Source organism: Pelecanus crispus, chromosome 2, assembly GCF_030463565.1.
Source record: "Pelecanus crispus isolate bPelCri1 chromosome 2, bPelCri1.pri, whole genome shotgun sequence".
NCBI lineage: Eukaryota > Metazoa > Chordata > Aves > Pelecaniformes > Pelecanidae > Pelecanus > Pelecanus crispus.
The window spans coordinates 138,768,441-138,796,109 of NC_134644.1; the positions used below are offsets into that span (position 1 = coordinate 138,768,441).

The 27,669-nt window shown below is 45.2% G+C and overlaps 1 protein-coding gene across 1 annotated transcript; it reads right to left on the reverse strand.

Moving 5' to 3' along the window:
* Positions 1–19,421: 19,421 nt before the first annotated feature.
* Positions 19,422–20,878, reverse strand: MSC (musculin). The gene is made up of 2 exons (XM_075705834.1): positions 20,351–20,878; positions 19,422–19,508 (listed from the first exon to the last, which is right to left on the reverse strand). The coding sequence occupies exons 1-2, from the start codon at positions 20,876–20,878 to the stop codon at positions 19,422–19,424; spliced, it is 615 nt and encodes a 204-aa protein (XP_075561949.1).
* Positions 20,879–27,669: the final 6,791 nt, after the last annotated feature.

Sequence of the window (27,669 nt, forward strand, 5' to 3'; positions counted from 1 at the left end):
ATTTGCCCCTTTCTTCTGCAACACTTTGTTTTTACTTGCTGCACCATAGCAAATCAGGAAAAAAACCCAATAAAGCTGTCTGCTTGGGTCATTAACCTTTTTAATTCTTCCTGAGAAATGAAGCAAAATTAACTTTTTTATTTCTTAGGTCAGATGAAATGTTAATTTCTATGATGATTTCCTGGAATTATCCTCTCTATTCTTTAATTTTGTCATAAAGGTAAAATTCTTCCCACCGAGTTGGAGATACTGGACAAATAGGGTATATTAAGAGTTTTCTGTTACTAGTGATAATTTCTCTAGCTCTTGACTAGCTTTGCGTTGGAAAAGGTGAATTCTTCGGGATCATATCTAACAGCCTTTCCTCTGTGTAAGTATATGATCTATTATGACCACTATGTCTAATACCTCCTCCTTGGTTAACTTTCATTAGTCTCCTGGCTATTGACCCAAGGTGCTCCTATCATCCTTAATTTCATCCTAAAAGCTGGTAGATGGACTGAATGGGATTTCAAGAATTGTCAGAAGTTAAAATGGCAGCCTCTTGGGTAAGAAGCCTCCAGAACAAGCTAATAAATCTCCTATTCCTAAGATAGGCTTTGTGCTACTGAACGAAGACCAGAAATATGAGGTGCATAAAAGAATCAACTAGCACAAATCCTCTGAATGCCTCAGACAAGAAAGGGAGGTCATGGGTTTGGGTTTGTTTTTTTTTTTTCTGTGATGACCAGCACATCCTGACTGAGGCAGTGGGGCAGAAGGTGCATGAGACACAGGTAGGTAGAGTAGTAGAGCTACAGCACAGGCAGTGAACCAAACCTTGACTTCACATCCCTAAAGGCCTGGCCAGCATGGCTGTGGAAACTTGGTGGTAATAGGTCATTAGCAGACTACCTCCCACCTTGAACCAGGGGAGCCAGAAAGGAACTGTGGAATCACAGTTCCCTCCTTGGTCTTCTCAGGCAGAGAATGCAGTCTAAATCTAGACCCACTTTGGGAAAATATGAATAAAACAGCAAAAACTGCAGTGACTTGGACCTTCACACTGGCAAAACAGTTCCCCACACACACAGCCCTTCATTTTCCCCAACAACAGTGTCAATTAATGCTCTGTACGGCTAAGCATTTACTTTAACCACACTGCTTGTAATTAGCAGTGTCTATTAATACTAGGCATCTGAGACCCGCAGGGCTTGAGTAAAAAGTGCCAGGGCTCAAGTGTTTATGAGCAGTTCATATACAGCAGGAAATTTCTTGTTTTTCTTGAACAGTTGCCCCGTCTCTACTTGCCAAAAACTGCATGGTGAATAGTCATTACCCAATTTAATAGAGATGTGGGCTAAAATTTCTGCTACCTGGTTTTACACATAGGCTGTGGTTAGAGGGGGAAAACGGAGAAAAGTCTCATTGCTTACATGTTGGTATGTAATTTAAGTGAAAGCAAGAAGTTTAAATAAGTCACTCTGTGTCTACCATCTTAAAGTAGGCTTTTCAATTCTTTGCAGTGCTTTGGATTAGTGATAGATGGGAACAAATCCTGCAGATCCTACCATCATCAATTTTTTACAGCAATACAAATGTTAAGATGAATTTTGCCTTTCACATATATCTTTAATGTTGATTACTAGTATGGATTTTTGTTCTAGTATTTTTATTTTGTAACACAAATCATTTAAACAGAAGAGCTTTGTCTCCTCCCTTTCTTCTGTTGTACCTTAAAAAATTGGTTTCCAGACTTTCTTATTCTCTGTATTTATGCTAATTTTAAAGTGTTGGGTTTTATTCAAGATGAGAATGAGTTGATTCTAATTCACCAGGAATAAAATAACTCCATCACTACCCTGTTTAGCCCTACACTCTACTCACAGGACCATAGACACCTTATGAAGACAGGCTTTAACACTGTGCTATCAATTTGGTATATCATTGTGCTGTTTGTTCTTAAATAGTTTCAAGTCTGTATTTTGAGTTTGTTTACAGGTCTGCTCAACAGACTAGGAATTAGGTGAGTTCTCAACAGACTATGAATTAGGTGAGTTAACGGAGCTTAATGCACAAGGCTCAGGGCACTTTACTACCCAGCCCAATGTCCCTTAGAAAAGAATGGCAGAAACAGAAAGGAAAGTTTCCTGAAAAGTGAGACAGTCTATCTCCAACTTCATTTTATAAAACTCAGCCCTCCATCAAGACATCATCTACATGGTACAGATAAAGCCTGTATGTAAAAAGGATTTGCTGTAGACTTTTTTTTTTCTATTCACCTTGCATCTGGATATTTGGAGTCAGTCCATTTTGATTAAAGTGTATCATTCTTCATATATAAAAATCCAGGGACAGTTTTATTTCCCCCCAAGCTTCAACAATACTCATGTTAAGTGTTTTTCAGTGTGGCCATAGGTATTGAGAAGTTCTTGTTTGTAACAGCACAAAGGGAATGAAAGGCACAGATTTGGTAGAGCACTAAGGGGTATGCAGTCCCCTCATTAATTAGTATCACTTATATGCATGCTACTCTTGTAGAAGCAGTATAGAAATACATACCTTCTTCTGTTTCAAAGAGCACCAATCAGAAACCAACAGAGGCAGAAATCCGTTTCAAGTTGGTAGTGTTGAATTCTAGAGCAATTATATCAAAACCAGAAAACATGAAAAGTGATTTAAGAGCCTCAACATATAAACATGTAGAACAAAAAACACACTAGGCTGCTTCCACAGAATAGCTCAGCATTACAGCAAGGATATTCACATTTATAGAACATCAAAAAAGAGGAAAAAAAGCCACAGGAAAAAGAAAATGAAAAAAAAAAAAAGAACAAAAGAAAGATGGGAAAGAAGGAAGGAAGGAAGGAAGGAAGGAAGGGAGGGAGGGAGGGAGGGAGGGAGGGAGGAAGGAAGGAAGGAAGGAAGGAAGGAAGGAAGGAAGGAAGGAAGGAAGGAAGGAAGGAAGGAAGGAAGGAAGGAAGGGAGGGAGGGAGGGAGGGAGGAAGGGAGGAAGAAAGGAAGGAAAGAAAGAAAGAAAGAAATTTGCTTGACATACTGCCAAAATAAAAGATTTCAGACACCATAACTTGTTGATGCAAATTCATATTGTATGCTTACTACTTAGAAGCGAAAACTAACCCTATTTTCCTATATCTATGCAGTCAAAAATTGGGCATAACACTTCTTTTTTCTGCTAAAAGAAACAAACAGTGATATGTGAGGGCTTTTGCTAGATGGCTGTCTAGGAAGAAACTACTGAGGCACAGATTACTTGTATTCATTTGCAGCTTAGAGGTGGTCTCCCATACAGATGTCTTCTTCCCTGCCCAAACAGGCATTAGTTATCTCCCTAAAGCAGGTCAGAATGAAGATTTGATGGCCATGAGGGCAACTGGTCACCGGTGCAGCTTTTCCTGCATCGTATGAGAAAGACTGGGTTTGTATCACTGAGGAGAGCAGGAGAAAGAGGTGTAAGATGGACCAGCAACAAATTTGTGTCTGTTATTCCCGACAGACTGCAGGGGGCTCTGGGGATCAGTGCCTGAGGGTAAGTGGGCTGAGGATTAGTAAAATAGCTGGGAAAGGACGAGGAGGATTTACGTACTTTTTCCATACACCCTGGGAGCAGTGAAAAAATAAGACCATACTTTTAATCTGTTTCCCCCCTTTCAACCTATTTTTCCCTCCTACAAAGTTCCTGGAAAGCATATAGCAGTAGGTGAAGGAGAGGTTTTGCTAGCAAAAAAAAAAAAAATCAAGGTCTATTGAAAAAAGGTAAACATGAAAGTCAGGGCTGGATGACTTGGCATAATGCACATATTTTTAATAGCTACTGCAACAATTGCAAAAGGTAGCAGTGGATTTGTCACCTCTTGCTGTAGTCAGATGGGGACCAATTCCTCTCTGGAAGATAGGCTTTAGTCAGACTAATCTCTGTGGAAATGGAAGTAGGCATAGCCCTATGATTGATGCAGTCGGGTGAGAGATGCTAGCTTGCCTTTTTTCAATGTGAACTGTTTAAAGGTGAAAGAAATGGCAAGAAAACCCAGACCCAGTCTAACTACAGACTGGAAAAACAGTATTTACCCATGAGTTTGGAGAGTGAAATTGCTTTTCCCTTTGAGATTTTCTTCCACCCTTAGCTTAAACAAATTCTAAAGAGAAAGAAGATGATTCCAGAGGTAAAGAAAAATATTCAGAAGTTTCTTAAGTTAGTAGAAGTGAAAAATAGAAACTACAAGCAGAAATATTGTGGAACGCCAGAGTGTATAGACAAAGCAATGGTTTAAGCTTAGAAACTAATACAAAAGGCACAGGTAGCTGGCTGCAACAGCTTTTTACTCCAGCTATAACAACAAATGATTTCCATCTTAACTTCTCTATGGCCTACAAGAATCAGGCAGCCTTTCTGCTCTCTGAAGCTACTATTACAATTAAAGGTCATTCAAATTTCTAGCAAAGACAATATGGATAAAACTGCATCATCCTCCCTGAAGGCGGATTTTGATGTACATTAGCAGGTGTTCTGAGAATCCTAAATTGTCATAACTGTAATTCATCAAATAAAGAGCAGGCTTGGGTATCAGAATAGTACTACAAGCACAACAAAAAACCACTTAGCTTTTAAATTTCTCTAACTCATAGTCTTTTGTTCTTAAAGCTGCTTCGTACAAGGATGGAAGCCGCAGGGAAATAAATCTAGTTGTCCGACTATGGATTAAGACCTGGAATGTGCAAACAAAGGAATTTTTTATGTCTTTGACCACTTGAAAAGCCAAATTTCCCCAGATGCCAACCTCTGGGCAGCTGAACATTTTATCTACCTTTATCTGTTCTTTATTTCTGTGTAATATATTTCTAAAATGTTCTTTCACATATGCCAAATAGAGGGGTAAAATGTTTGTACATATGCCTTATTTGAAAACATAGAAGATATTATATTATTATGTTTTCTATATTAATATATAATATTTCATATAATTACAAACATAATATTGTGTAAATTTAAAGAATAATTTTGAGAAGGATTTCACATAAACAAGTGATTGTGATATCAGAAAATTTCATTACTTGTGTCTATTTTTAAGTAAAGTATTTTGGATTCTGAAGCACTGAGAGGCTGTTTTTTAAAGCAATTTTTCTCCCACCCGAAAATGAAATTAATTGTTTTCTCACTCCATTGCTACCCTTACCAAACATATTGGCCAGGTAAAAAGGAAGGGTGAAAACTGTACTGGTTCAGACCGGCAATTCAGTGCAGTGTATCAAAACAGGACATTGTATAGTGGGATTCAGCATGTTTTGGTGATATACGCAGACACTATTCATTTCTAGCCCCAGCATTTTAAGTACTTATTTTGAAAATATGTTGCTTTGGTTAAGGAAGAGCTGTTTAAAATTATTTTGGAGGTTTTGAATATATTCTTTCTTGGTTTTTTTCCCTCTCCTGAATGATGGGGTAATGAAATTTAGTATCAGCCACTATTTTAAAACTTTAAAATAAGTGCTCTTGAATAAGTGTCACAAATAGAGCAACTTGTGGTGTGCTGTGGTGTAAAACTCTTACTGGTGTGAATTCAGGCAGAACGACATTCCATCAAGCCATGAAGTGTGGTTCGTGTGAATTGCATGGTTTAGTCTAACTGAGTGAAAAACACAGCTCTTTTTACCTCAGGTTTTGTAAAATGACAAAATATGAGTATTGGAGTGTTCAGAACTAACCCCTTAAAAGATTACATTCCTCCCTTTTTTTGCTTGAATTCTTCCAGACTTCATGAAATAAGAACCAAATGATTGTTTGGGAAAATTACTTCAACCTCCAGTCAAATTCCACATGCTCACATGCTGTTTGTATCATTTTTCCCACACAGCCAAAGACATCCTCATGAAAGATATTTTTCATCATAACAATATCAGTCTCCTCAGAAAAATGCCTTCACATTAAGTGCCCTTTGACATAAATAGTGAACTCCTGGACACAAAGGATTGCTCTAGGTACAAATGAATGTGAAAAAATGTTACTGTTAAGCTTAAAAAGGTCACACAAGTACATTATGGCTCTAGTATGGTTTGATTTGAACGCATTTGTCTACACATACTCTTGTGGGTCCATATGCCTGGCACATGAGGCCAGCTTGGAGTTACTGATAGGCAATTTCACCAAGTGTCACCCTTTATAATGCATCACTTCCTCCCAATGCCCCAGCAAGCCAGAGGGAAGCTGGATCTCACACCTCCACCATCACAGTGAGATCCCTTCGTGCTACCAGGTTTCGGAGGTATTGCAGCTTGGCAGTATCGCTGCTTCTGACCTGCAAGACATAAAAAAGGTATATGCAGGTTATGCCTGGCAGGCATAAACAGGAAAGGTGCAGTGTAACTGAACTCAAACTGCATACCTACCACGTGTCAGTAAAATAATTTACATTAGTGCCAATGACTTAGACTTCCTTATTAAATCTGAAGGTATGAGGTGCTTATTGCTTGTTGAAACCTGTCCTTTCAAAAAGTCATGCTCTTACACAAGTTGCCCACTCTTTGTATATACCTGAAGTCAATTCCACTGTTTTTTTAAGGCCATTTTTGACGGCCAGAAGCAGCAGCACTGTTGAGTAAAATATGGCAAGTGCCCAAGGAGCAAAAGGGGTAGCCTTTTCTAGCTTAAAGAATGAGACACCAAGAGAAAAATAATGCCATATTATTTAACTAAAGGCATCCAAAATATATGCTTAAATTAGGAGTGAAACTGGGCACCTCCTAAACAGTAATTCTTGAAAAGTACATCTGCCTGGAGGGTAAATCAGTGGGCTTCAGTTTCTCTGCAAATGATCTTAGCTGCTATCTAAATTATATGCCTAAAATTAGAAGGTGTGCATACTCCCTATAGTTTTATAAGTGACTATATTGCTTGGTGTCACTTTACTGGAAACTGGCAAACCACATTGTAAATTTACAATTTGCTGTTTAAAGGGACAATTTTTTTCATAGAACGATAAAAATTTCAGTGACAAGTTGGTTTTGTTTTTTTTTTTTTTTTTTAATTCTTACTGACTTGAATGGGAAATACAGGATCTGAAGCACAAAGGGTTTCTGAAATATTCTGTAATAATTTCTTGTAATTGTTTCATCACTTTGGTTAGGCATAGGAACAGGTTTATATTCTGAGAATCTACTGGGTCCAAGGCACTTTCAGCAGCTACAGTTTTAGGATGTTCTACTCTTGAAGAACTCGTCTGAGATTCCACAGATAATACCTTGAATATCAGACTGAAAACTTTCTTGGCCTCTTCTTGCTTTCTTGGATTAAAACTGAAAGGAGTAAAGATTCAAATGAGCATTTAGTCCCACAGCAGGACTTATTACAGTGGCAGAATGATTGCTTCAGGCAAACTTAAATACCAACATATGTAAACAATCGCTGCTGTGTTTAGCTGATGTATAGTCCTGAATTATAAAAATTTATTCTGGGATAAAATGTACTTTTACCCTGGGGTCAATTGTATATGGTAACATAGAACAGAGATGGAGAGACTGGAACTGGAACTGTGTGTCAGAGACACGGCACTCTGCAGTGGTACGTTGATTTGGAAGTAATATACCCAAGATTAAGACTGGTGTCCTTTTTCTATCCACAAGAGTCCACCTAAGAAAACTGGAAAGAAACCAACGATTCCACATTTTCTCAGACACCCTTAGTTATCAGTGGACCAAGGCTAACAAGATCTAATGAGGCAGATGAGAGAAGAGGGCTTTGTACATCCTGATTAACCTTCCAGTCAGGGCAACCCAGCCTTTCACCTCGGAGTCTTTTGTAGACTATATGAAGTGGGCTTGCCTAAAGGGTCTCGCTACCAGCTCTGTAAGGGCTGTTGCAACCTAAGAGAGCACGATCTTTAGTCCAAACTATAGATAAAATCTGCAACTCTGCCAGGACAGCTTTCCCCTTTTTGGAAGACTGTTCTCAACAAGGAAAAAGCTAGCCTCTAAGTCAAGATGAAAGGAGTTTGTTAATGAAGCTGTCACAGTCTTTCCACTTCGTGCTTGGGGAACAAGTGTCAGAAGATCATAAGGAAAAACAAAATAAATCAGAGAGCCAGTCATCACCTCTTATGTATATTTTATCTGTGCTCCCACAGTGCAAAGAACATTATTTGCTCCATACGGTCAACCTGTAGGAGTGGTTTATAGGGTTTCTTTTGTCCAGGAAATTGCTCTCCAGTATCAGGGACACATTCGTAACAGGGCAGGGATTGACTTCAAGCGATACATTATCAGGGCAAGATGAATGATGAAGTAGACCCTCCTTAAAGATGCTTGATTGTTTAAATTTTAAAGAAATAAAGGCTAAGAAGGTAGACGTGTTTTTTCTCAGGAGCTGAACAAATTTGTTTCTCATGCATTAAAATTACTTTTTTTTTCACACCGGTAGAAGTTTTCATGCTGGGTTACTACTCCTAACATAAACTAGAAGAGCAGAAAGAGATAAAATCTGAATGTGCTAAATTCTTAGAATGAATCCTATCCCACTGTTAACAAAAGGATTTTTGACAGCAAATTTTCATCCAAGTCAGTATCTCATTACTACATTTTCCAGTCAGGATAGATTTTAGCTTATCAGCTCAGTCTGAAACTGCAAAGGTGACGGTGCAAGGAGACATCTCCAATTGCTTGGATGGTTGCTTAATAAGAAAGAACACAGAGACACTATCATTCTAGGTATCCTTGTAGTGCCATTTCCACTCTTCCTACAGGCTGTATTGATCTGATACCTGTAGATTTTTCTAGCTGCAGTCACTATGTCTCTGTTGAACCAGTCTCTGGATATAGCAGGAAAAAAAGACCTATATTTTTTCTTGATCTGACACAGATATTCTGGCTTGGGAGGTGGTATGCCCCCTCCTCTACATTCAGAATGTATTGCATGTACTGTATTTGGAGGGGTAAGACTGAAAATGCTACCTGGGATGAGCAGATGTGAGATAGAATAAGTTGTAATAGGAAAAAGTTTTACTTCTTTCACTCCTGTGCAAGGATGAGCAGCTGTCAGACAGGACAAGTAGCAATAGAACGATTTTTATTTATTTCATTCCTGTGCTTAAGGCAATAATGGGAAAAAGTATGAAGTGTCTTGTGCATCTACTACACTGGCCATTGCTGGAAAGTTGCCAGCTTCAGGTATGCGGGAAGTGATGAGGCTTCAGTCCTATTGCCTAGGCACACAGCTGAAAACAGCCGCACTGTACAGTGCAAGACTATGTTTGACTCCTATCCCTCCCACCCCATGCATGTTCCCTGCATTACTACTTCCATGTCACCACAGTTGTCCTGGCCCCAAACCTTTTCAGAGTCAACTTTGAGAAATTATTCCTCGGTGGATGGTGTGATCATCTGTAATCGAGTCAGCTTCACTTTTCCTCCCTCAATACTTTATTTGGGTATAAAACTAATATTTATCAATGAATGTGTAACACTGTGTTTATTCCATTAAAAAGTTCAGAACGTTATGCAAAGGGTTGTTTCAAGCAGGCCTCTTGTACTGGAGCCACACAAAAATCCCTCTCTTATCTAAGGCAAAAAAGGAGAGAGAACTAAAAGGGCCATTCGGTCTATGAAAACATCAGCACAGGCTGTCCTACTATGACTCTCTTTCAATAATTAGATATTTGATAATTTATAATTATGGAAAGATAGTCATGATAACAAAATATTGCCGTTACTTTTACTTGTTGTTTTTATTTTCTCCTAGAAGGTCTGAATGGCCTTAGGAGCCCAAGACACACCTGAACACCAGCAGGCAAGTACAGCACAGAGAAATTAAAAGATCAGTATTACATAGCCCAGGAAATGAGAACAATCCCCACCTCTTATTCCAAACACAAGATATAGCTATCTCTTTCCATACTGACACTTTCATTCTAGATTACAAGCTGTCATTACTTACAAAATAAAACGGGCAATGTAGATAGACAAAGAATGCCTTGGGGGAGCCTGTGCTGAAAAAATACACCATGGGCAGGTGGCAGAGCCCAGGTTCAGCCCCAGCACCATGTCCCCAAGGTCCTTCACCGCAAGATGTCCCCAGCCCTGCCAGAGGAAACACAAGACCTGTTCAGGCAAGGACCACCCTACAGCTATAAACTGGCCAGGGACGAGCTCTGGTGGGGGTGACACGGGTTTTGTACCCACCATGGTGGCTCCCAGGCAGCCGCACAGCACTAGATGGGCCCATAGGCACAGGCTGGACCCTGCGGCCTGGGATGCTCCTTCCCCTCCGTCATGGTTTAACCCCAGCCAGCAGCTAGGCACCACGCAGCCGCTCACTCACCTCCCCTGCCCCAATGGGAGGGGGGAGAGGGTCAGAAGAGTGAGAGTGAGAAACACTCCTGGGTTGAGATAAGAACAGTTTAATAAGTGAAATAAAGTAAAATAGCAATGATAATAATAACAATATAATAATAATAGAAATAACAACATACAAAGCAAGTGATGCACAATGCAATTGCTCACCACCCGCCGACCCATACCCAGCCACTTCCTGAGCAGCGATCGCTGCTCCCCGGCCAACCCCTCCCAGTTTCTATACTGAGCATGACATCATATGGTATGGAATAGCCCTCTGGTCAGTTTGGATCAACTCTTCTGGCTGTGCCCCCTCCCAGCTTCTTGTGCACCTGGCAGAGCATGGGAAGCTGAAAAGTCCTTGACTAGCATGAGCAGTACTTAGCAACAACTAAAACATCAGCGTGTTATCAGCATTATTCTCCTCCTAAATCCAAAACACAGCACTATGCCTGCTACTAGGAAGAAAATTAACTCTATCCCAGCCAAAACCAGGACATTCTCCCATCTTCTTTTGATGCTTTTAATATTTTATGGGTTAAGGCCATAGCGTCAGGGAGGTGCTTCCTGCTGGGCCAGAGGTTGTGCCACGCTACATGAGGCAATGCGAACGCCTCCTTCGCGCTTCCTTCCTGCTCCCGTACTTTTGTTGGAATCGGGAAGTTTGGGGCTTATCAGAACCCCGAATTCAGGCCGTTACGGGCGAAGCGCTGAGCCCGCGGGCAGGGCTGCGGTTTCCAGCCATGCCTCGCCGCGCACACGCAGCCCCTCACCGCGGGAGGCTCCCCCGCGCTGCCCCTCAGGCCTCGCCGCGCCCGGGCTGAATTTTGGTGACAGAAAGAGCCACCGCCGCCACCGTGGGCCCCTCCCGCCATCCCTCCGGCCGCTACCGGCCCTGCACCTCGGCGCGGCGGCCACCGGGTGGCACCCGCGCCCCGCCGGCGGGGCGGCTGCCCTGAGGCCTGAGGCGGGGATGCCCTCGCTGGCCATTACCGCCCCCGGCGGCCATTACCGCCCCCGCCCCGCCAACGCCGGCCGCCGTCCTGCCGGGCGGGACGCGGATCCGCCGCAATCCTGCTGCCGGGTGGAGTTCGCGGAGGAGGAGGAAGGGGGCAGCAAGGGCCCGGAGAGCCGGGTCTGTCCCGTCGTGGGAGCCGGCGGGAGCGGGCGGCCGCCGCGGGGCCCCGGGGCGGGAGCGGGCAGCCGCGCCGGAAAGCCGCTGCCCAGCACGGCGGGGCCTGGGGAGGCGAGAGGGGCACTCGCAGGAAAACTTTAAGAGGCGACAGGTGCTGCCCAATGTCTTGAAAAGGGGTGCCCGCTCCGTGCAGAGGCTTCCTGGTATTTTATGCTGATACCTACTAAATAAAGTAATGCGTAGAACTGAGTGAACACCATGCATAGCTAGATCATCTTCCGCTAGTACTTTCCGCAGGCATATTTAACATTTTGCCTGGAGATGTGTACGTTCATCCCGCCCCAAGATCCTTCCAAATCTTTCTTCTGCCTCTAAGAGGCCAGACCCACCCCAGCCTTTTTGGAGGCATCTTCATCCTAGAATCATAGACTCATAGAATGCTTTGGGTTGGAAGGGACCTTGAGAGATCATCGAGCCCACTCCCCTGCAGTGAGCAGGGATTGAACCTGTGAACTTGGCGTTATTAGCGCCATGTTCTAACCAACTGAGCTATACACACAACCTGTTATCCGCTTTGATTCAGCCTTGTTACGAAGCTGGTTTTCTCCCACTTAAATGGCTTCCTTTTGCTCTCCTCTCCCAGCCAGCTGCCAGTTCTTTGCCTGGAGTCGCCTGGGAAGAGCTGGCAGAGGACAGGCACGCGTCTCTGTGGCAGAGGGGGAAGGCTTGTGCCCATCGGGGGTGACGGAGGCCAGCCGGGCTCTCCTCCACATCCCCCAAGCCCACGCGATCGTTCAGGGCCGGAGGCACACAGGAGGATCTTCTGTGGGATTGCAAAAGTTTGGGCACTGGCTTTCTGGGTCTGTAGGTCTCTGAAGCAGCTGCTTTCAGGAAACCTCTGTAACTCATAATTTGTTTCTTTTTTAAATGTTGAAGAAAAAAACCCTACTTTTTGGCTTTACAGTAATGACGGTGTAAAGGCATATCTGAGAAGTGAAAAAATAGTTTTTATATTTATTACTTGAGACAGACACTGAAAACCTGAAACAGGAAAATGGGGTTGTTATGTTGCTTTGATGCTTCATGTACGATGACATTTTAGTGTTAAATTGAGCTCAGAGAAACGGATCTGCCTTCTTTCAGTCCACGGCTAGACTTGCCACTGTCTTGCATGCCGAGACATACATTACAAGGGGGCAGGACATAAAATGTTAAATCACTTACCTATTCAGCTTCAGCAGTAGGATCTTCAGATTAATGTCAGGACTTTTATTCATTTTGCTTCTGGTGTTAGTTATCTTCTTAATCAGATGTCAGGCTTCTTTGTGCTAGAGACGTAAAAATGAAGGGAAGCATGGTCTCTGCCTAGAAGAGCTTGCAGACTAAAACAAATACAAAATACAGGAGGTTCTGTGAACTAGAGACTTCAGTTGATACACACAAGTTATGTCCAAACTACTAAACAGCGTGAAGGGCTGTTCTTTGCTACCAAGACTGTGCTCTGGCTTTGAGACCAACTGTCCTGGGGTAGCTCATGTCCGTCCTGCTTACGCCTGTGCACTCTCAGTCTCCAGAATAAGATGACTTCATGTAAACTGTGGATTGTTGAATGCTCCCTATCCGTTGCTGGCTCACAAACTGTGTCTTGGCATTGTTTGGGAGAATGGCACGTGGCCCATACCAAAACCACAAACCATGCAGGGACCTCTCCAAAAACGTAACAGCATAGACACTGAAGCTGCAGTGCCCAGGAATGCTCCCTGACATCATTTTTTTTACTTGTGCCATCACCACAGGGCAGGTTTAGCATAGGCTAAGGTACAAATCATAAAATGAGTATGTGAATACTGTGTTTCAACTCAGAATGAGTCTCACTGCAGTCCCTTTGCACAGAGATTGTGGGAGTGGAGACTCTCAAGTGTCAGTCAAGTCCTCGGCATCTGTTCCGAAACTTGAAGTGGTGGTTAAAGTGATGATAATGTTGGCAATACCAGTGGTGTTAATTTATGGTAACTACTTCTCTCTTACGAACTAAGGATATCTCCAGATGATACAGTATGTGTAGTTTACAGAGGAAACTGGTATGTTTTTGCTTGCAGTGAGGGAGGGCAAAAAGCATAAGTGGGTTTATCTGCACAGCTGGTCCATCCACATCAGGGCTATATCTGGCCTAGAAGGGGGAAGTTATTTTTCTTACTTGTGAAGCCTGATGAGCCAAGGTGTTTATGACATAATTTGCATCACAAGTTCAGAAGGAATTATATAGAGCGGAAAAGCAATCTGAAACTGTTGTTTCCTGAGATAAAGGAACTGTTCTGGGCTGTATCGTAGGATGAGCAAACACCTAAAACCAGGTTACTATGAGAAATAGATTGGTAGCAGTTCCTGTGCTTATGAGTGTTTTGTTATGATTAATGGCTTGAGAAATAATTTTCAAATCCATCAGGGCAAGAAGGACTTCCCTGAAGAAATTAATCACAGGACAGCTGGAATCTTTCATCTCCTTGTTGCAAAAGACTTTTAACTCAGTTTGGTCCCCTTTTGCTCTAGATGACATGCCCTCTTGATGATACTAAGGACATGAACGAATTTAAACTCCATACTGCTTATATTCAAGGAATACAGTAGTTCCTTGTGCTGTTACAATCTTGATTTTCTATGAACATTCATCCTATGTTCACTTCTTATCTTTTACTGACTACGGGGTTTAAAGTGCTTCTGCCATCACGGCAACTTGGAATTAAAATTAAAAAGCAATCCATTTGTTTTCGGGATTACCATCCAGTTGTTTTATTCTTGTTGTTCCTATGAAGATTCCTATAAGCTAAAGCTGCTGTTGTCCGTCCCCTTCATGCATGCTGTGCTCGCTACACAGACCTTTGTGAACTCTTACAAAGTGATGCCATCCTTTGCTATTCTTGTGACTTTTTGTCCCAGATGCTGAGCAGTCTGTTTGCTTGGGTTGGGGTTGTGTCTTTATATATATATATGTGTGTGTGTATATATATATATATATATATATATATTCTGACTTGCAAGTCTGCCTGTTTTGTTGTCATACAGCACTTTTCTTCTCACATTTTGAAGTCTTTTTAACACTGGAAATTTGAATTCTTTTTAACAATTTCACCAGCATGAGCAGATCAGGTTATTGCCTTTGCTTGCTGAATTCCAATCACATCATCAAGGTTAATGATAGTTCTGAGTGTCACTACATTTCTAGTCCCAGAGCCTATCAGACTGCCAGCACCCCAACATTACAGGAGTGATTCTTCAGCCCTACATCAGCCACAAGTTTTTCTCAGTTTTGCCTGTCTTGTTGGATAGATCCTATATGAATCTTTTCAGCTATCTTAACTTTTCTAGAAATTTTAACTCTAGTGAGATTCTCATGGGCTGCATGCCAAGTAAGACACTTCTTTGTTATATTTTATTAATTTGAATTTACAAATTTTTCAGAGCCAGGCAAGAGACTGAGACCTGTTTCTTCTTAGTACCTGAATTCTAACCAGCCTGCACTGTGGCAACATAAGTCTCTGCATGACGTAGCAATGGATCCCAATGCACTCTTGTCAGAATATATTAAAAATACCAATTTAGGTATTTCGGGTTTGGAAGGCAGCTCAGCATCCATCCTCTGTGCACTGCAGAAAGTATCTGTGTAAACATCTTTCAGCTGGAGTGGACTGTGATAGACACTGCCCGGGGATCGAACCTAATTCTTAGGTATAGTTGCCATTAGCCCTGGTGAGAATCGGTGCTGCCATACCAAATGCAAATTCACTATTATACAGAATTAGCGACTTGTGAAGTGACTGTTCTCCAGTAGAACGGAGGGCTTTCTGTGCTGTTTCATTCAAATTACGTAATTACTATTTGCTTATAATATAAGGTTACTATAAGCTTGTATCAGTGGATAGCTCTAAATCCCACTTCTTCCTTCTTTTTGTCTTACTTGGCTTACAGTCATTTAAACCTGGCTTTCTCCCTCCCAACATTAGATAGTTAACTAAAACATTAGATATTTAACTGAATCACACAGCTGGTCACCTTAGGGTCCTTCTAGAGTCAATGAAGAGAGACAGAGTAACTTTCTGATAGTTATTGAGATTTTAAAATTAATTTCTTCAACTCCTTCTTTCACCTGGGAGACCCCTATGGCAACTGTACTTCTTACATAGTCACCTTTACTTAGCTGAGAAACTTGAATTTTTATTCCGAATCTGTAGCATATCTGAGAGTTCTTTAAATAGTACATGTATAACGTCACTAATGGGAAAAGTATGGCTTAGGTATTTCTTATATGCAAACTATGTTTTGCTCAGATCAGAATTGTATTGGAAAGGAGTGGTTTCATGATGGAGACATGAGCTTTCTGGCTAATGATATGCTCTGTCAGAGTCCCACATAAAATAGAGACAAAACAAAGTTCTACACAACATTTGTGTAAGTCTAAAGTCACAGAAATATTTTTGGGAGACAAGTGTTCCTCTCTATATATAGACTGCCTGCCAGGAAAGTCAGTTAAGGTATTCTGCCTTTAAGATTTCACATGAAGCAGGTCTCAGCTGAATATGGGTTGCAAATGATTTGGCATTTTATTTGTAAAACAGCTTTAGCAAGATTTCTATACCTTTATGGGAACAAGTTGGGTTCACCTTGTAGCTTGTGCCAAGGAACAAAGATGTCGTTAACGTAACAAAATAATCGTTAAGTGTATACTTGCCAAATCTAATAAAAATGTATGTATTTCTTACCTTCTGTGCTTGTGGACTGTAGAAATGTAAGATAGTTTTTCATTTTAAGTATCCCCTTCACCCAGCTCTGTAACGCATACCCAGTCAAACAAAACACTCAGGCTTTAAAAATTAAATCCATTTACTCTATCAGGTTGGCAAAAAATTAATAAAAAAAAGGACCAAAACACATTATCTTCCCATGCAATCTGTTAAAGCTTAAAAACAGCATTTTAGAATGTTTTGGTCACCTCATTCATATAAAGCACTGATCTGAATTTCCTCTGTTTGTGAGTTAAAAAAAGGATTCAAAACTTCATGCATGTATTTTCGGTGTGCCTTTGTAGGGGAGGAATGCCAGAATACACGACCTACCTGGCACTTCACTGTCAAGAGAGCAGCCTTCATCTCAGGACAAACCCACAAGGAGCCTGTTCACTTATCTGAACTTTTTCCTAATCGCTTAATGCCTCTCACTGAGAGACAAGAAGAAAGATTAATTTACTTTTCAAAAATAATATTTATGAACCCAAGGATTAAAATTAATGATTTGAAATATCAGATCCTTGTTAGAGAAATCCCAACATACCTAATTGCCATATTAAGATAAATAAGTATACACTAATACATCCATCTCTGTGTAGAGGTATTTAAAACAAAGAATTGAGTCTTATACAACATTTGCTATCTAAAAACTGTGATTTTCTCTCTGAATTTTGACCTGAAATGTCACCTGTGACCATTGTGTACTTCTGTTCTAAAACTAGTGATAGTCTACTGGGGCACCACCATCACATGGATGTGTATGTTACGGAAACAAACACAGTAAGTGCATTCATTATTTTATGAAGAAAGTATTTTTATATATTATATAGCCACAAGGAAAAAAGTAGTATTTGAGAGCATGTAGTGTGATGCATGGGTGGAAGAAATAATACGTTTTTCTTCATGTCACACTCCTCACCCCCAATTTTGACCTACTGTATTTACTTAATATAACTACTTCATATTTGGGAATTTACCTTGAATATTTTTTTCCCATCATTTCACATGAACCCTTCTATACTGTTTAAAGTTCTCCATGCTTTCCTTGTTTTTCTGATCTAGAGTCGTTAACCAATTACAGCTGGGACCAAGGCCAAAACCAGCTAAGTATCACAACTGAGATTATCTCAAGTGGCACGTTAGTTAAATTGCTGAATAATCTTTTCTCTAGGGTTCAGATAAACATTGGTTGAGATTTCTTATACCTTATGCCTTCCTAAGGGTTCTTCCTTTTTTATTTACTGTTTATACTCTTTTCTTTTTATAAAGCTTCCTAAAGAAGGTCAGTTGGAGTCCCACCTCAGTTACATAACTACAAATTAGGATAGCCCTGTTCCTTCACAGCCTTTCTCTGGATAAAACTGGAAGATAGATTATGGTCCCTGTACAGCTTGCCCTCAAGTCATTGAAAGAAACAATTTCAGCAGATCCTGGATTGAGCCCTCATTTTATTTCACAGTGGCTCTGGACTGGTTTAAAACTTCACAGGAAGAAAAACAATTTTCTGCAGTTCATCTACTTGAAAGACACTGCCAATAGGCAGTCTTGGGCTTCTATGCAGTATTTCAAAATAGAAATCCACAATGTAGGATGGCCTGACAAGAAACCAGGTTAAATTGGTTCTTGTTAAGCAAATGTTCCTTCCTGCCGGCTGCTTAAATGAAGAAGAGGAGGCTTTTTCTTCTCTAAAGCAATTCAGTCTTCTCCCTTACTGTGAGTTAACCACTGAGAAAATATTTTGAGAAAAAGAAAATCTTATCTGAGGAGGTTTAATCTTAAAACAGGAAAAGTCTGCTCCCAACTAGGAAAACTCACAAATACAAATAAAAGCAAAACAGACTACAGGTGAAAATGTAAAATGACAAAGAACAGCAAAAGGAGCTCTTACACTATCTCCCATGCTATGAAGCAGAACAAATTACTGACATCCATTTCTTAATCTGCATTTATTTATTTTCCTGATTCACAAAAAAGATTATGATAGTGAATTCTCTAAGTTGTTAAAATGTGGTTTTCCCTGCTGATTGATACAGTACTTTACCTCACGTGAATTGTTTGGGGTGAAAGTGTTCTTATGTGACTGTTGCTGGAGATGTATCTGCTCTCAGGAGATGAGAAAGATAACTGTGTTTACAAAAGCGGGTTTCAAGATCGCGCATTCCTGTATTGATGCAGTCACACACTATCACAGTACCAGTAAGTCATTGTAACCAAGCTTTTAATGTCATTTATAAAAAAATAGAGTTATTTACATTTGCAACTTATTTGATGGCATCCTCTTTTATTACAGCATTTGAATCAGTGAAGAAATGTCACTAGAGGGTAAACTTTTCAAAGGTAAGCAGGACAGTACAGGAAAAATGTTTCAAACATTGTGAATTCTTGTTCTTCTGCAGCATCATACAAACTCATTCTTTACAACACATGCACCCTGGCCTTACGGTAAGCAGAATTCCCTTCCAGATTAAGGCACGGAAACTCTGCCACACTTCTAGGGACAGTCCCACATTCTTACATGTGGCACTTCAAGACATAACCAAAGGAATTAGTTTAATTCCAGTGGATGGTAGCCTAAATGCAGAATGTAGCCACTTACACGTTTTTAAGAAAACTCTGGTTAAAAGGACAAAAAAAAAAAAAAAAAATATGACTATACTTATTGCATAGTTGCAGCAAACCAGATCTATGAATACAAAAGCCATCAAAATATATTATAAATCTATCCGAGTTTCAAAGCTACTCTAAAATACTGCTTTGCTTTAGAATACAAATAACACTGTTTGGGGTTAGTTTGTAGAGGTGTATTTTGGTCCATGCTGTTAATTCTATATCATTATATTCCTGTTCCATTAGTTTAAAGGCCTCAGAACAACAGGTCCTCAGGCAGTGGTAAGAATGAGGAAGCCAAAGAAGGGCCTTTCGAAATCTCAGACTTAGCTGCTGCAGTCAGTTCATAAAAACTCTTAATTTCCACCGCCTCCCTTCCTTACTGCTTTAAATAAACTTCCCTCAGAACTCTAAGGGAAAGGAATGACAGGGGACACAGATTTAACACTGTTAGAGATGGGGGGTTGTCCCCATCTTCTCGTCTTGAGCTGATAAATCACAGCTCTTAAAAATATCCAGCCCACAAAAAAAAAAAAAAGATCATCAACAACAACAACAACAAAACCTATTTACGTTGACTATGCGGTAGTTCCACATAATCTGCTGGCAGTAGAAACTTCTTTGGTGTCAGAGTCAGGTCTTCCTGAAACCACAAACGGCCAAGTCTGCAAGCAAAAAAAAAGAAAAGAAAAAACAAAAAGGTATTTCGTATTAGAAAGTTTATCCTGGTATGAAACTGGAGCTTTATTACTGATAGATGTCTAACTCTGGTTCAGTTGCAAACACGTCATCATGTTTTAGTCCCTGTGGGAAGCACAGAGGGAGCTAAGTTCCTCTAACAAATATTTTCATTACGTTTTTCATTAAAATTAAATGCTCCTCAACAGGGCTGCAACGGTCAGCAAGAAATTGTTCTCGTCAAAAAGGCAACATTTCTCTCCCTTTGCAAGCGTGTGCATGATTTGAGAGAGAAAAAAAGCCTCTAAACTACTCAAAGACAACCACTCCGCGCTGGATCAGCGACCTTTTTCCCCCCGCGGCACGCATCGGGCATTTGGGTTTGTACCGATGAACTAATGACGCCTTGCTCGTGCTCCGGGCCAGCCCGCAGAGCGGGTTACTCCTTTTTCGGACATGAAGCTTGCCTAATGCCCGAGGAATTTATTTCTTTAGGGTTCCTTGCTCCGACTCCCCCGAACAGACACACCCGCCGTCGCCCTCGGCCAAAGCCGGCTGCCGGCTCGCCCCCGGGGCGAGGATTGCTGGCGATTTACGGGGCAGCCGGGGCCGCCCCGCCGCTTCCCCGACGGCGAGCCACGGCCTGGGCGCTGCCAGCCCTGCCCGGGGCGGGGCGGGGGGTGACCGGGCCGGCGGGGCTACCCCGGGCGGTGCCCGGGGGGCTTCGCCGCTGACCCCCGCGGCTGCCGCTGGCCGCGCACCCCGAAGGCGGCGGGGCCGCTGCCGGCCGCCCGCCTGCGCGCCCCCCCCGCGCCCCTCCGCGCCGCACCAGGTTGACGGGGTGGACGTAGCCGTTCTCGTAGCGGTCCTCCTGCAGGAGCTGCCGGAGGTGGGCGATGTAGCTGGACGCCAGGCGCAGCGTGTCCAGCTTGGAGAGCTTGGTGTCGGGCGGCACCCAGGGCAGGCTCGTCTTCAGCCGGGAGAACGCCTTGCTCAGCACCCGCATCCGCGCCCGCTCCCGCGCGTTGGCCGCGTTGCGCTGGGACTGCTTCCCCTCGGCCGCCGGCCCCCGCGGCCCCGACGCCGCCTTCTTGCCCCCGGGGCCGCCGCCCCGCGCCCGCTTCCTCTTGCAGCCGCTGCCCGCCGGCCCCGCCGCGCAGCTGCCCTCGCCGTCCTCCTCCTCCTCCTCCTCTTCCTCCTCCTCCTCCTCCTCCTCCGCCGCCGAGGAGTTGTCCCCCGAGGGGTAGAGCCCGCCGCGGGGCTGGCGCTTGCCCGGCGGCGGCGGGTAGTCCAGCTGCAGCGCCCGCAGGTCCATCTCGGGCAGCTCCTCCGCCTCGCTGCCGGAGCCCGTGGACATGGCCCGGGGCGGGAGGCAGGGGGGCGGGCAGCGGGGCAGGCGGGAGGGGGCGGACGGCCCAGGCGAGTCGGCCCAGCGCGGGGCGGCCCCGCCGCGGAGAGTCGGTGCCGGAGCGGGGCGGGGGGGGGGGGGGGGGGTGGGGGGGCGCGGAGGGGGGATGCGCCCCTTGACAGCGCTATATATCGGGTGTCCGCGGAGCGAACCATCTGCCGGGCGGAGGGGAGGCGCGGAGGAGGGGGTAGGAGCCGGCCGAGCCCCGCGGCGGGGGCGGCGCCTCTCCCCGCTGCCCGGCGCTGCGGGGCGCGAAGGCAGCCCCCGCGGAGCGGGGAAGGCGCGGGGGTGTCCCCGGGCGCGGGTGCGCCCTCGGGAGGAACGCACCGCCCTCTGCGCGCTTTTCCGCCGGGGCAGGGCCCCGCTCCTCGCCCCGCGGGGCGGAAAACACCCCCGGCGCCGACCCCGCAAGCGCTTTCGCGGGGCGCGGGGCACCGCGCCCTCCCTCCGAGGCGGCAGCGGCTGGGCCAGGGCTGAGGCGGCGCGGGGCTCGGCCCCCAACCCACCCGCGTCCTCCCTCCCTCTTGCCTTTCCTTCGAGGTCGGGGGATCTCCCCGCCGCGCCCGGCCCCGCTCCTCGCAGCCGACCCCCCCGGGGTCTTCCCCGGGCCGCTGCCTGCCCCGCTGCGGGAGGCGGCTGGGCGGTCCCGGTGCCCCGCCGGCCAGCGGGACGCCGGAGCGGGAGGGGGCGGCAGGAGAGCCGGCACCCGGGGGCGGGTTTGCGATTTGTGGGGAGCAATGCTGAAAGGGGGCTTCAAACGCGCGGGCTGTGTTTTGGTGGTGTCGGTGGCTTGGGGTGAAGCTACAGGCGGTAGCGAGTGAGCATAACGCGGGCTTCCCCGTCCTCAGAGCGATTAATGAAAAGCCAGTTAATTGGGCTGTGTACAGCTCTGTGTCACAGAGCGAATTAAACGAGACAGCTTTTCGAACGATTCGCGGGGTTTTTTTTAACAAATTCCGTGCTACAGCTTTTATGGAGTCCAAGGGAGAGCGGGGGGACCCAGCATCCACTGGAAATGCTGATATGCAAATTTAGCAGGGATAAAAATTAAAAAAAAAAAAAAATCAACCAACTACTTGTATCCCTCTCACACTCCGAATATCCCGTCTTTCCAAGATTAATAACTAGCGTTTGGTTCCTCGCTGGCCTTCACGGCCCTGCCTGGATACGGTTAACCAGAATAAAAATTCAGTTCGCGGAAAAGAATCTAATGACTACAACAGGTGGAAAGATCTTGTCCCGCAATTTTTGCTCCCGGTTTTTCCCTTCCATTTCCCTCCTGGCTGAGTGGAACCCTTCCCGGCTGCTGCCGCACAACTTTCCTGGCACGACCGGCCGCCTTTTCGCCCAGAGCTTTGCGCTTCACTCCCCGCCAACCCTGTGGTCTTATTGAGGGCCACTTAACGCTGTATAAACCTCGGCTTCACCCGCTGGGGCTAGAACCACATCAGAGCCGGGTTTAACGGCAACCTTTCCAAGTGAAACTTGACGTTTCTTGAACCACCGAAACAGGCAGCTGATCTTGCAACTGGATCTCTTGAACTTGGTTTGACACTACGATGCTCTGGCTGGGTCCCACACGCCGGACGGTGAAAGGGGAGTGCACCGGACTTCGGAGTTGCTCTGCCTCCCCAATTAGCCTACATTATCCCTATAAATATATATATATATAAAGATACTGCAGGGGAAGAGATATAGGTTTACTTTTTCCCCCCATCTGGGTTGTTTATACAGGTGCGGGCTGAACGCTTTCCCTGCTAAAGATTAATGGGGAAAGTGCTGAATTTCTTTAAACAAAGAAGAAAATGGTACCCAGTCTTAAAAACCACAATGGCAAATCTCACCTTTCGCGCCTACCTCTGCCTCGGCAGATTAAAGGCGATGCATAATGGAGACTGCGTCTCATTTAATGAAGATGTTGGGGGGGGGGGGGGCGGTGAATAGCCAAATTCTCGCATCATCTTTGCCTGCTTCTCGGTTAGGAAAGGAAATGGGAAATGCGATGGAGTAAATCAGGAGTGAGCCTCAGGAGTTACTTCGGATTTACACCCAACGAAACCGAGCAGAACTGACTCCTCTCACATCCATCAAACCTCTAATTTATGCGACCCTGACCGAGATATCATTTTCGGGATAAAGTCTTTGATGGGGCCAGGGCATTACATCATGCTTCCATTTGTCCTCTCGTCAAGACTTTGATCCTTCACGCTCTCTGCGTGTTGAGTGGGGAAAATACCCCTGGTACATCAGGGCAGCATTTTACACCCGTTATCAGGTGCAGGCCCTTTCCCTTTTCTCCGTTAAGAGGTAAACCCATGATCTGATCTATGGCCGGACTCCGAGGCCAGCGTCCTCCCCTGTTTCAGGGTCCATCCCCGCACGCTGTGTGCGGTGCCGGCGGGGGAGGGAGGGGCAACCCGGGTGTGCAAAACCCAGCGTGTGTGTGGAGGGAGAGGAGCAGCAGGTAACTGCTGAGAGGAGAGCCCTGATTTGGGGGGGGGGGGGGGGGGAGGTGCACTGGGACGGAATGTTTTTTCTCACGCTATTCCAGAAGGCATTTTGGTAAATACATTAAACCAACGAACCCGAGCAAAGAGGAGTCTACGAAAACCAGATTTCTCTCTTTTTTTTTTCTTTCATCTTTGGCAGCAGCTCGAGGTATTTCGTGCTGCACCTGAGGGCCGGCGAGGGCCGGCGCTGCGGCGCGCCGGGCGGAGAGCATCCCCGGATCCCCGGGCAGGGCGGGCTGCGCCGGTGCCCGAGAGCCGCCGCCCCCGCCTCAGAGCACGGCGCTAACAACCCGCCAGGTATCTGGGATGAGGCAGAGGGGGTATAACCCTTTTGTTTTCTTCCTAAAGTTTCAGAAAAAAAAATAGAGCAAAAAGCAAAAGACAGAGAGAAAAAAAAATATCCAGGCGCCAAGTCTGTAAAACGCAGGTTATCTCCGAGGGTAGGAGGGAGAACTGCTAAAAGCCCCGTGTCTTTTCGCATTCATCCTCTGGGGTGTTGGCAACGACAAAGCAGGGTAGAGGAGGGAGATGATGTGTTCTCGATAAAGTGCTTTAAATAAGGCTTTCTTTTGGCATTTGTCCTTTCCTCGAACTCAGCAGCGTTACCGAGTCACTTCGCTCCGACCTAAAGTGCACTTACACTTTTTCGGAAAGACCTCAGTGTAACAAGGGCGGTTTTATTCATTTTCTCGCGGTGGTGAGAAAGGCAGGATGTCTGGAGGGGAGGAGGACAGCGTCTGGCAAACGTCTCAGTCTTGATCTCTTCCCAAGCGTCTACAACACACAGCCAGGCTGCGTGAAGGGCGCGCAGGGCTTCTGCCACGAAAGGATGCTTGACATTGCTGGTCCTGCAGGGAAAGTGGCTTATAACGAGGGATTATAACCCTCGTTAAATGCCACCTAGAGCAAATATATCTCTGCATAGCTCAGATCCCCCGGTAAAGGCACCCCGTGAAAGGAGAAGCGTACAATGTCCCTCATTCCCCCACCAATCCTGCCCCCGCTGAAAATGCCTGTACCGGGAACGCTGTTTGCTACAGCCCGTGCCGTGGGTGCCCTGTCCTCAGCCAGAGGTCTGGCACGGGTCGAGGTACCACTAAAGGATGACTTTTCCTAAAGTGACGGCTCCGTGGTGCCCATGTCCCGGTCCCCTGGTAGGCACCTAGCTGAGGATGCTCCGTGTGAGCTAGCCCAGCTCCCCTGGGGCTGAGGGGGGGGATCCTGGAAGCATCACGGGGGAATGCAGGAACCACCAGCCCGAGCAGCTATTGGAAATGAGTCTGTGCCCGTGTGTATCTTGGAGGGGGGGCTTCCCAAAAAAGCGGCTTTCCGCCGTATAAGAAAATTCAAAACTACTCAGTGGGTCAAGCCATGTCAAATAAAGCAAACCGGGGATAAATGAGCCCCTGGAAGGAAAAAAAAAAAAGAAGCATTTACCAGAATTTATTTTGCCTAGCGAGTACGAACCTTCCCATGAAGGGACGTGCTCAGTGATTCTCTTGGTGAAGGGGCTTAAAAACAAACCCCGGGGTTAAAACCCTCCCCTCCACCCCCCGCAAGACCCCAGCCCGCCGGCCCGGGGCTGCCCCGCTCCGCTACCCGGTACCCTGCGGGGCGACCTCCCGCTGCGGCGCGGGCAGCGCTCTCCCCGCCGCCGGGGAAGGCTGTGCCGGGGCGAGGGCCGGCCCGCCGGGGGAAGCCCTGGGCTGCGGGAGGGAAGGCGAGGGCCGGCCCGCCGCGGGAAGCCCTGGGCTGCGGGAGGGAAGGCGACCGCTCCGCCGGCGGGGCTGGCTGGGCGCCGGGAGCGGGGCGAGCGGCCGGGCGAGCTGCGGGGGCGGCTGCGGGGCTGGTCCTGCCGCCTGGGCTGCGCGGAGGGGTCGTGCTCCTCGCTCAGCAACCCCGAGCGTAAGCGGGAACATGCTTTTTAAACAACATCAACAACAAAAACCCGCACAGTTTTGTCCTTCCAGCCGCTGGTTTTCCTGAAGGGGATCCCGATCTCTCACAGTGCGAGAGCATCTTCCTCAAGGAAAGAAATCGCTCCCTGTTATTTACTCCTTCCCCCGGACATTTCCAGTGCAATAACAACAAGGAGACGTTATCAACCGTAAAGGATTGCTGCTTTCCCCGGAGTTTGGCCAGCAGTGAGTTTTGCTCAGGTATCCCCAACTTTCAGCAGGGTTTCCCCTGTGGAATAGCCAGGCCAACTCTCTAAATACCTCCTGGCGCCAGAAGAAAGTTCTCATGTAATAGATACCCGCTGGTGTGAGAACACGGATTCTGCTCACTTTGTCAGTCAGCCCGGGTGGGGGGGTGGTGAGGAGGGGGAAGATGGGGATTTCTTTTAATTAAAAAAAGAGGAAGAAGTATTTTTCACTAATTCTATTTTTTTTTTTTTTAATGATGCCTGGAGATGTGCTGTTGGCCTAAAAGGACCAGAATTAATGGTGCTCTTTAAAGCGTGTTTTATTTCTTCTCTTGGAGCAAATTAGCTGGAATAACAAGAAAACATCAGGCAAGAGGAAACACTGTGTTAGTCTCCTCCTTGTGTTTCATTCTGAGAGGGAAGCCCACCCGAGCAAGACGGAAGAGATGGGGAGAGATAACACCACTACAGCACTTCATTCTACTTGAATGCTCCAGCACGCTCACTCGCTTTGGCTGGGCTACAGCAGAGCAGATGGAGGAGTGCGGCTTCCCTAGGAACTGCTAGTGAAGTTGGGGGGTCTCTCAGACGGGGGCACACAGCTAGTGAGACAGCTTCGTGGGCAGCAGGGGGAAAATCACTGCCCAGGGTTGTCTGGAGTCAAAGAAAACCCCAGCGCTCCGGCATGGTATCTCTAGCTGTATTGAGGGAAAGCTGCAAAGGGCACACAACGCATGCAGACTGCAGTCATGGCAGCCTCACAGTCAGCTGTCTGGTGAAATTATTTCTCATTTTCTCTAGGGAACAAATTTCCTATGGAAGGCGTCTAGGCAGCATCCTGAACACCAGGGAGGTCACCATCTTGCACCACCTTACCTCAACAGTGCTCAGGTTCTACTAAGTGCAGGCCATGTCGGGATAGATGCTCTTTCCCTTGTAAGAGACAGCATCACTCTGGCTGTGTTCTGCTCCCCTTCATAGAATACTGTGTATCCAGGTACAATATTAACTTCTTCAGCTATTTGAATCAATGGACCTATAATGCACCTAGATTTTAAATTGATAAAATTACAAGTGACCACATCCCCCACCACTGGGTTAATTCTGGATCTGAGATGTATGACATAGAATCATAGAATCATTTAGGTTGGAAAAGACCTTTAAGATCATCCAGCCCAACCATTAACCTAACACTACCAAGTCCACCACTGAACCAGTTAAGGGTATAGTAGCAATTTCATGTTTCCTGGCTTGGTGGCTGGATTATTTATAATGAAAGTAAAAACTAGGAATCATTAAGATTGGAAAGGACCTCTAAGATCATCAGTCCAATCATCAACCCACCACCAGCATGCCCACTAAACTACGTCCCAAAGTGCCACATCTACCCGTTTTTTGGCATGACATGGTCCCAACAATGATTTTTAGACGTAATAGACATGCTTCTTCTAGCATGCAATCTTGACATATATAGATAGGTCTCTATTTAAAAAGGAAGAGCTTAAAGTGTTAGGTTAAAAATTCAGCTATGATATTTTAATACCAATTTTCCCACTTTCTAAATGCTTGTTTCCGTATCCTACCTAATATTAAACCAGAAATTGTATTCTTTTCACAGTACTCCTACGTCTGAAAACACTTCATTACTGTACTAGTGCTTTACATTTTAAGTAGCTAAAATGTTCCAGAGTCTCCAAGGCTGCTTCCTGTCACCGTCTTACAGTATGCGCTTTGCAGATACTTCTCAATGGCTGAAGATGTATTCTTTTGCAAGCTATTTTGTGGTCTGCTTTCCTTTTTTTTTTGTGATTGTGGCCATATTCACATACATGGCCTTTTTTTTTTTCTATTGCTTAGGACAAGGAATAAGACCTGAAAAAGAGAATGGATGCCCAGAGCCATACATTACAGACAGCAGTGAAATAAGCTTTCGTAGATGTAGCTGTCATATGCACAACTCGTATGGTGAACCTTTCAAGAGAGTTTCTGTCTTTCATTCCTATATTCAGGAGCAAATTTCATTTTTAGAAAAAGCTATTCAGATTTCAGATAATGGTGATCAGACTTGCAGGAGGCATGGCCCA

Bases quoted from the DNA above. Each gene is read 5' to 3' on its own strand.
- MSC (XM_075705834.1), bottom strand. From the start codon at position 20,878: ATGTCCACGGGCTCCGGCAGCGAGGCGGAGGAGCTGCCCGAGATGGAC. The intron at 19,509-20,350 runs GTGCGGCGCGGA...TTTTGCTTGCAG, and splicing joins ACGTCCACCCCGTCAACCTG to ACTTGGCCGTTTGTGGTTTC.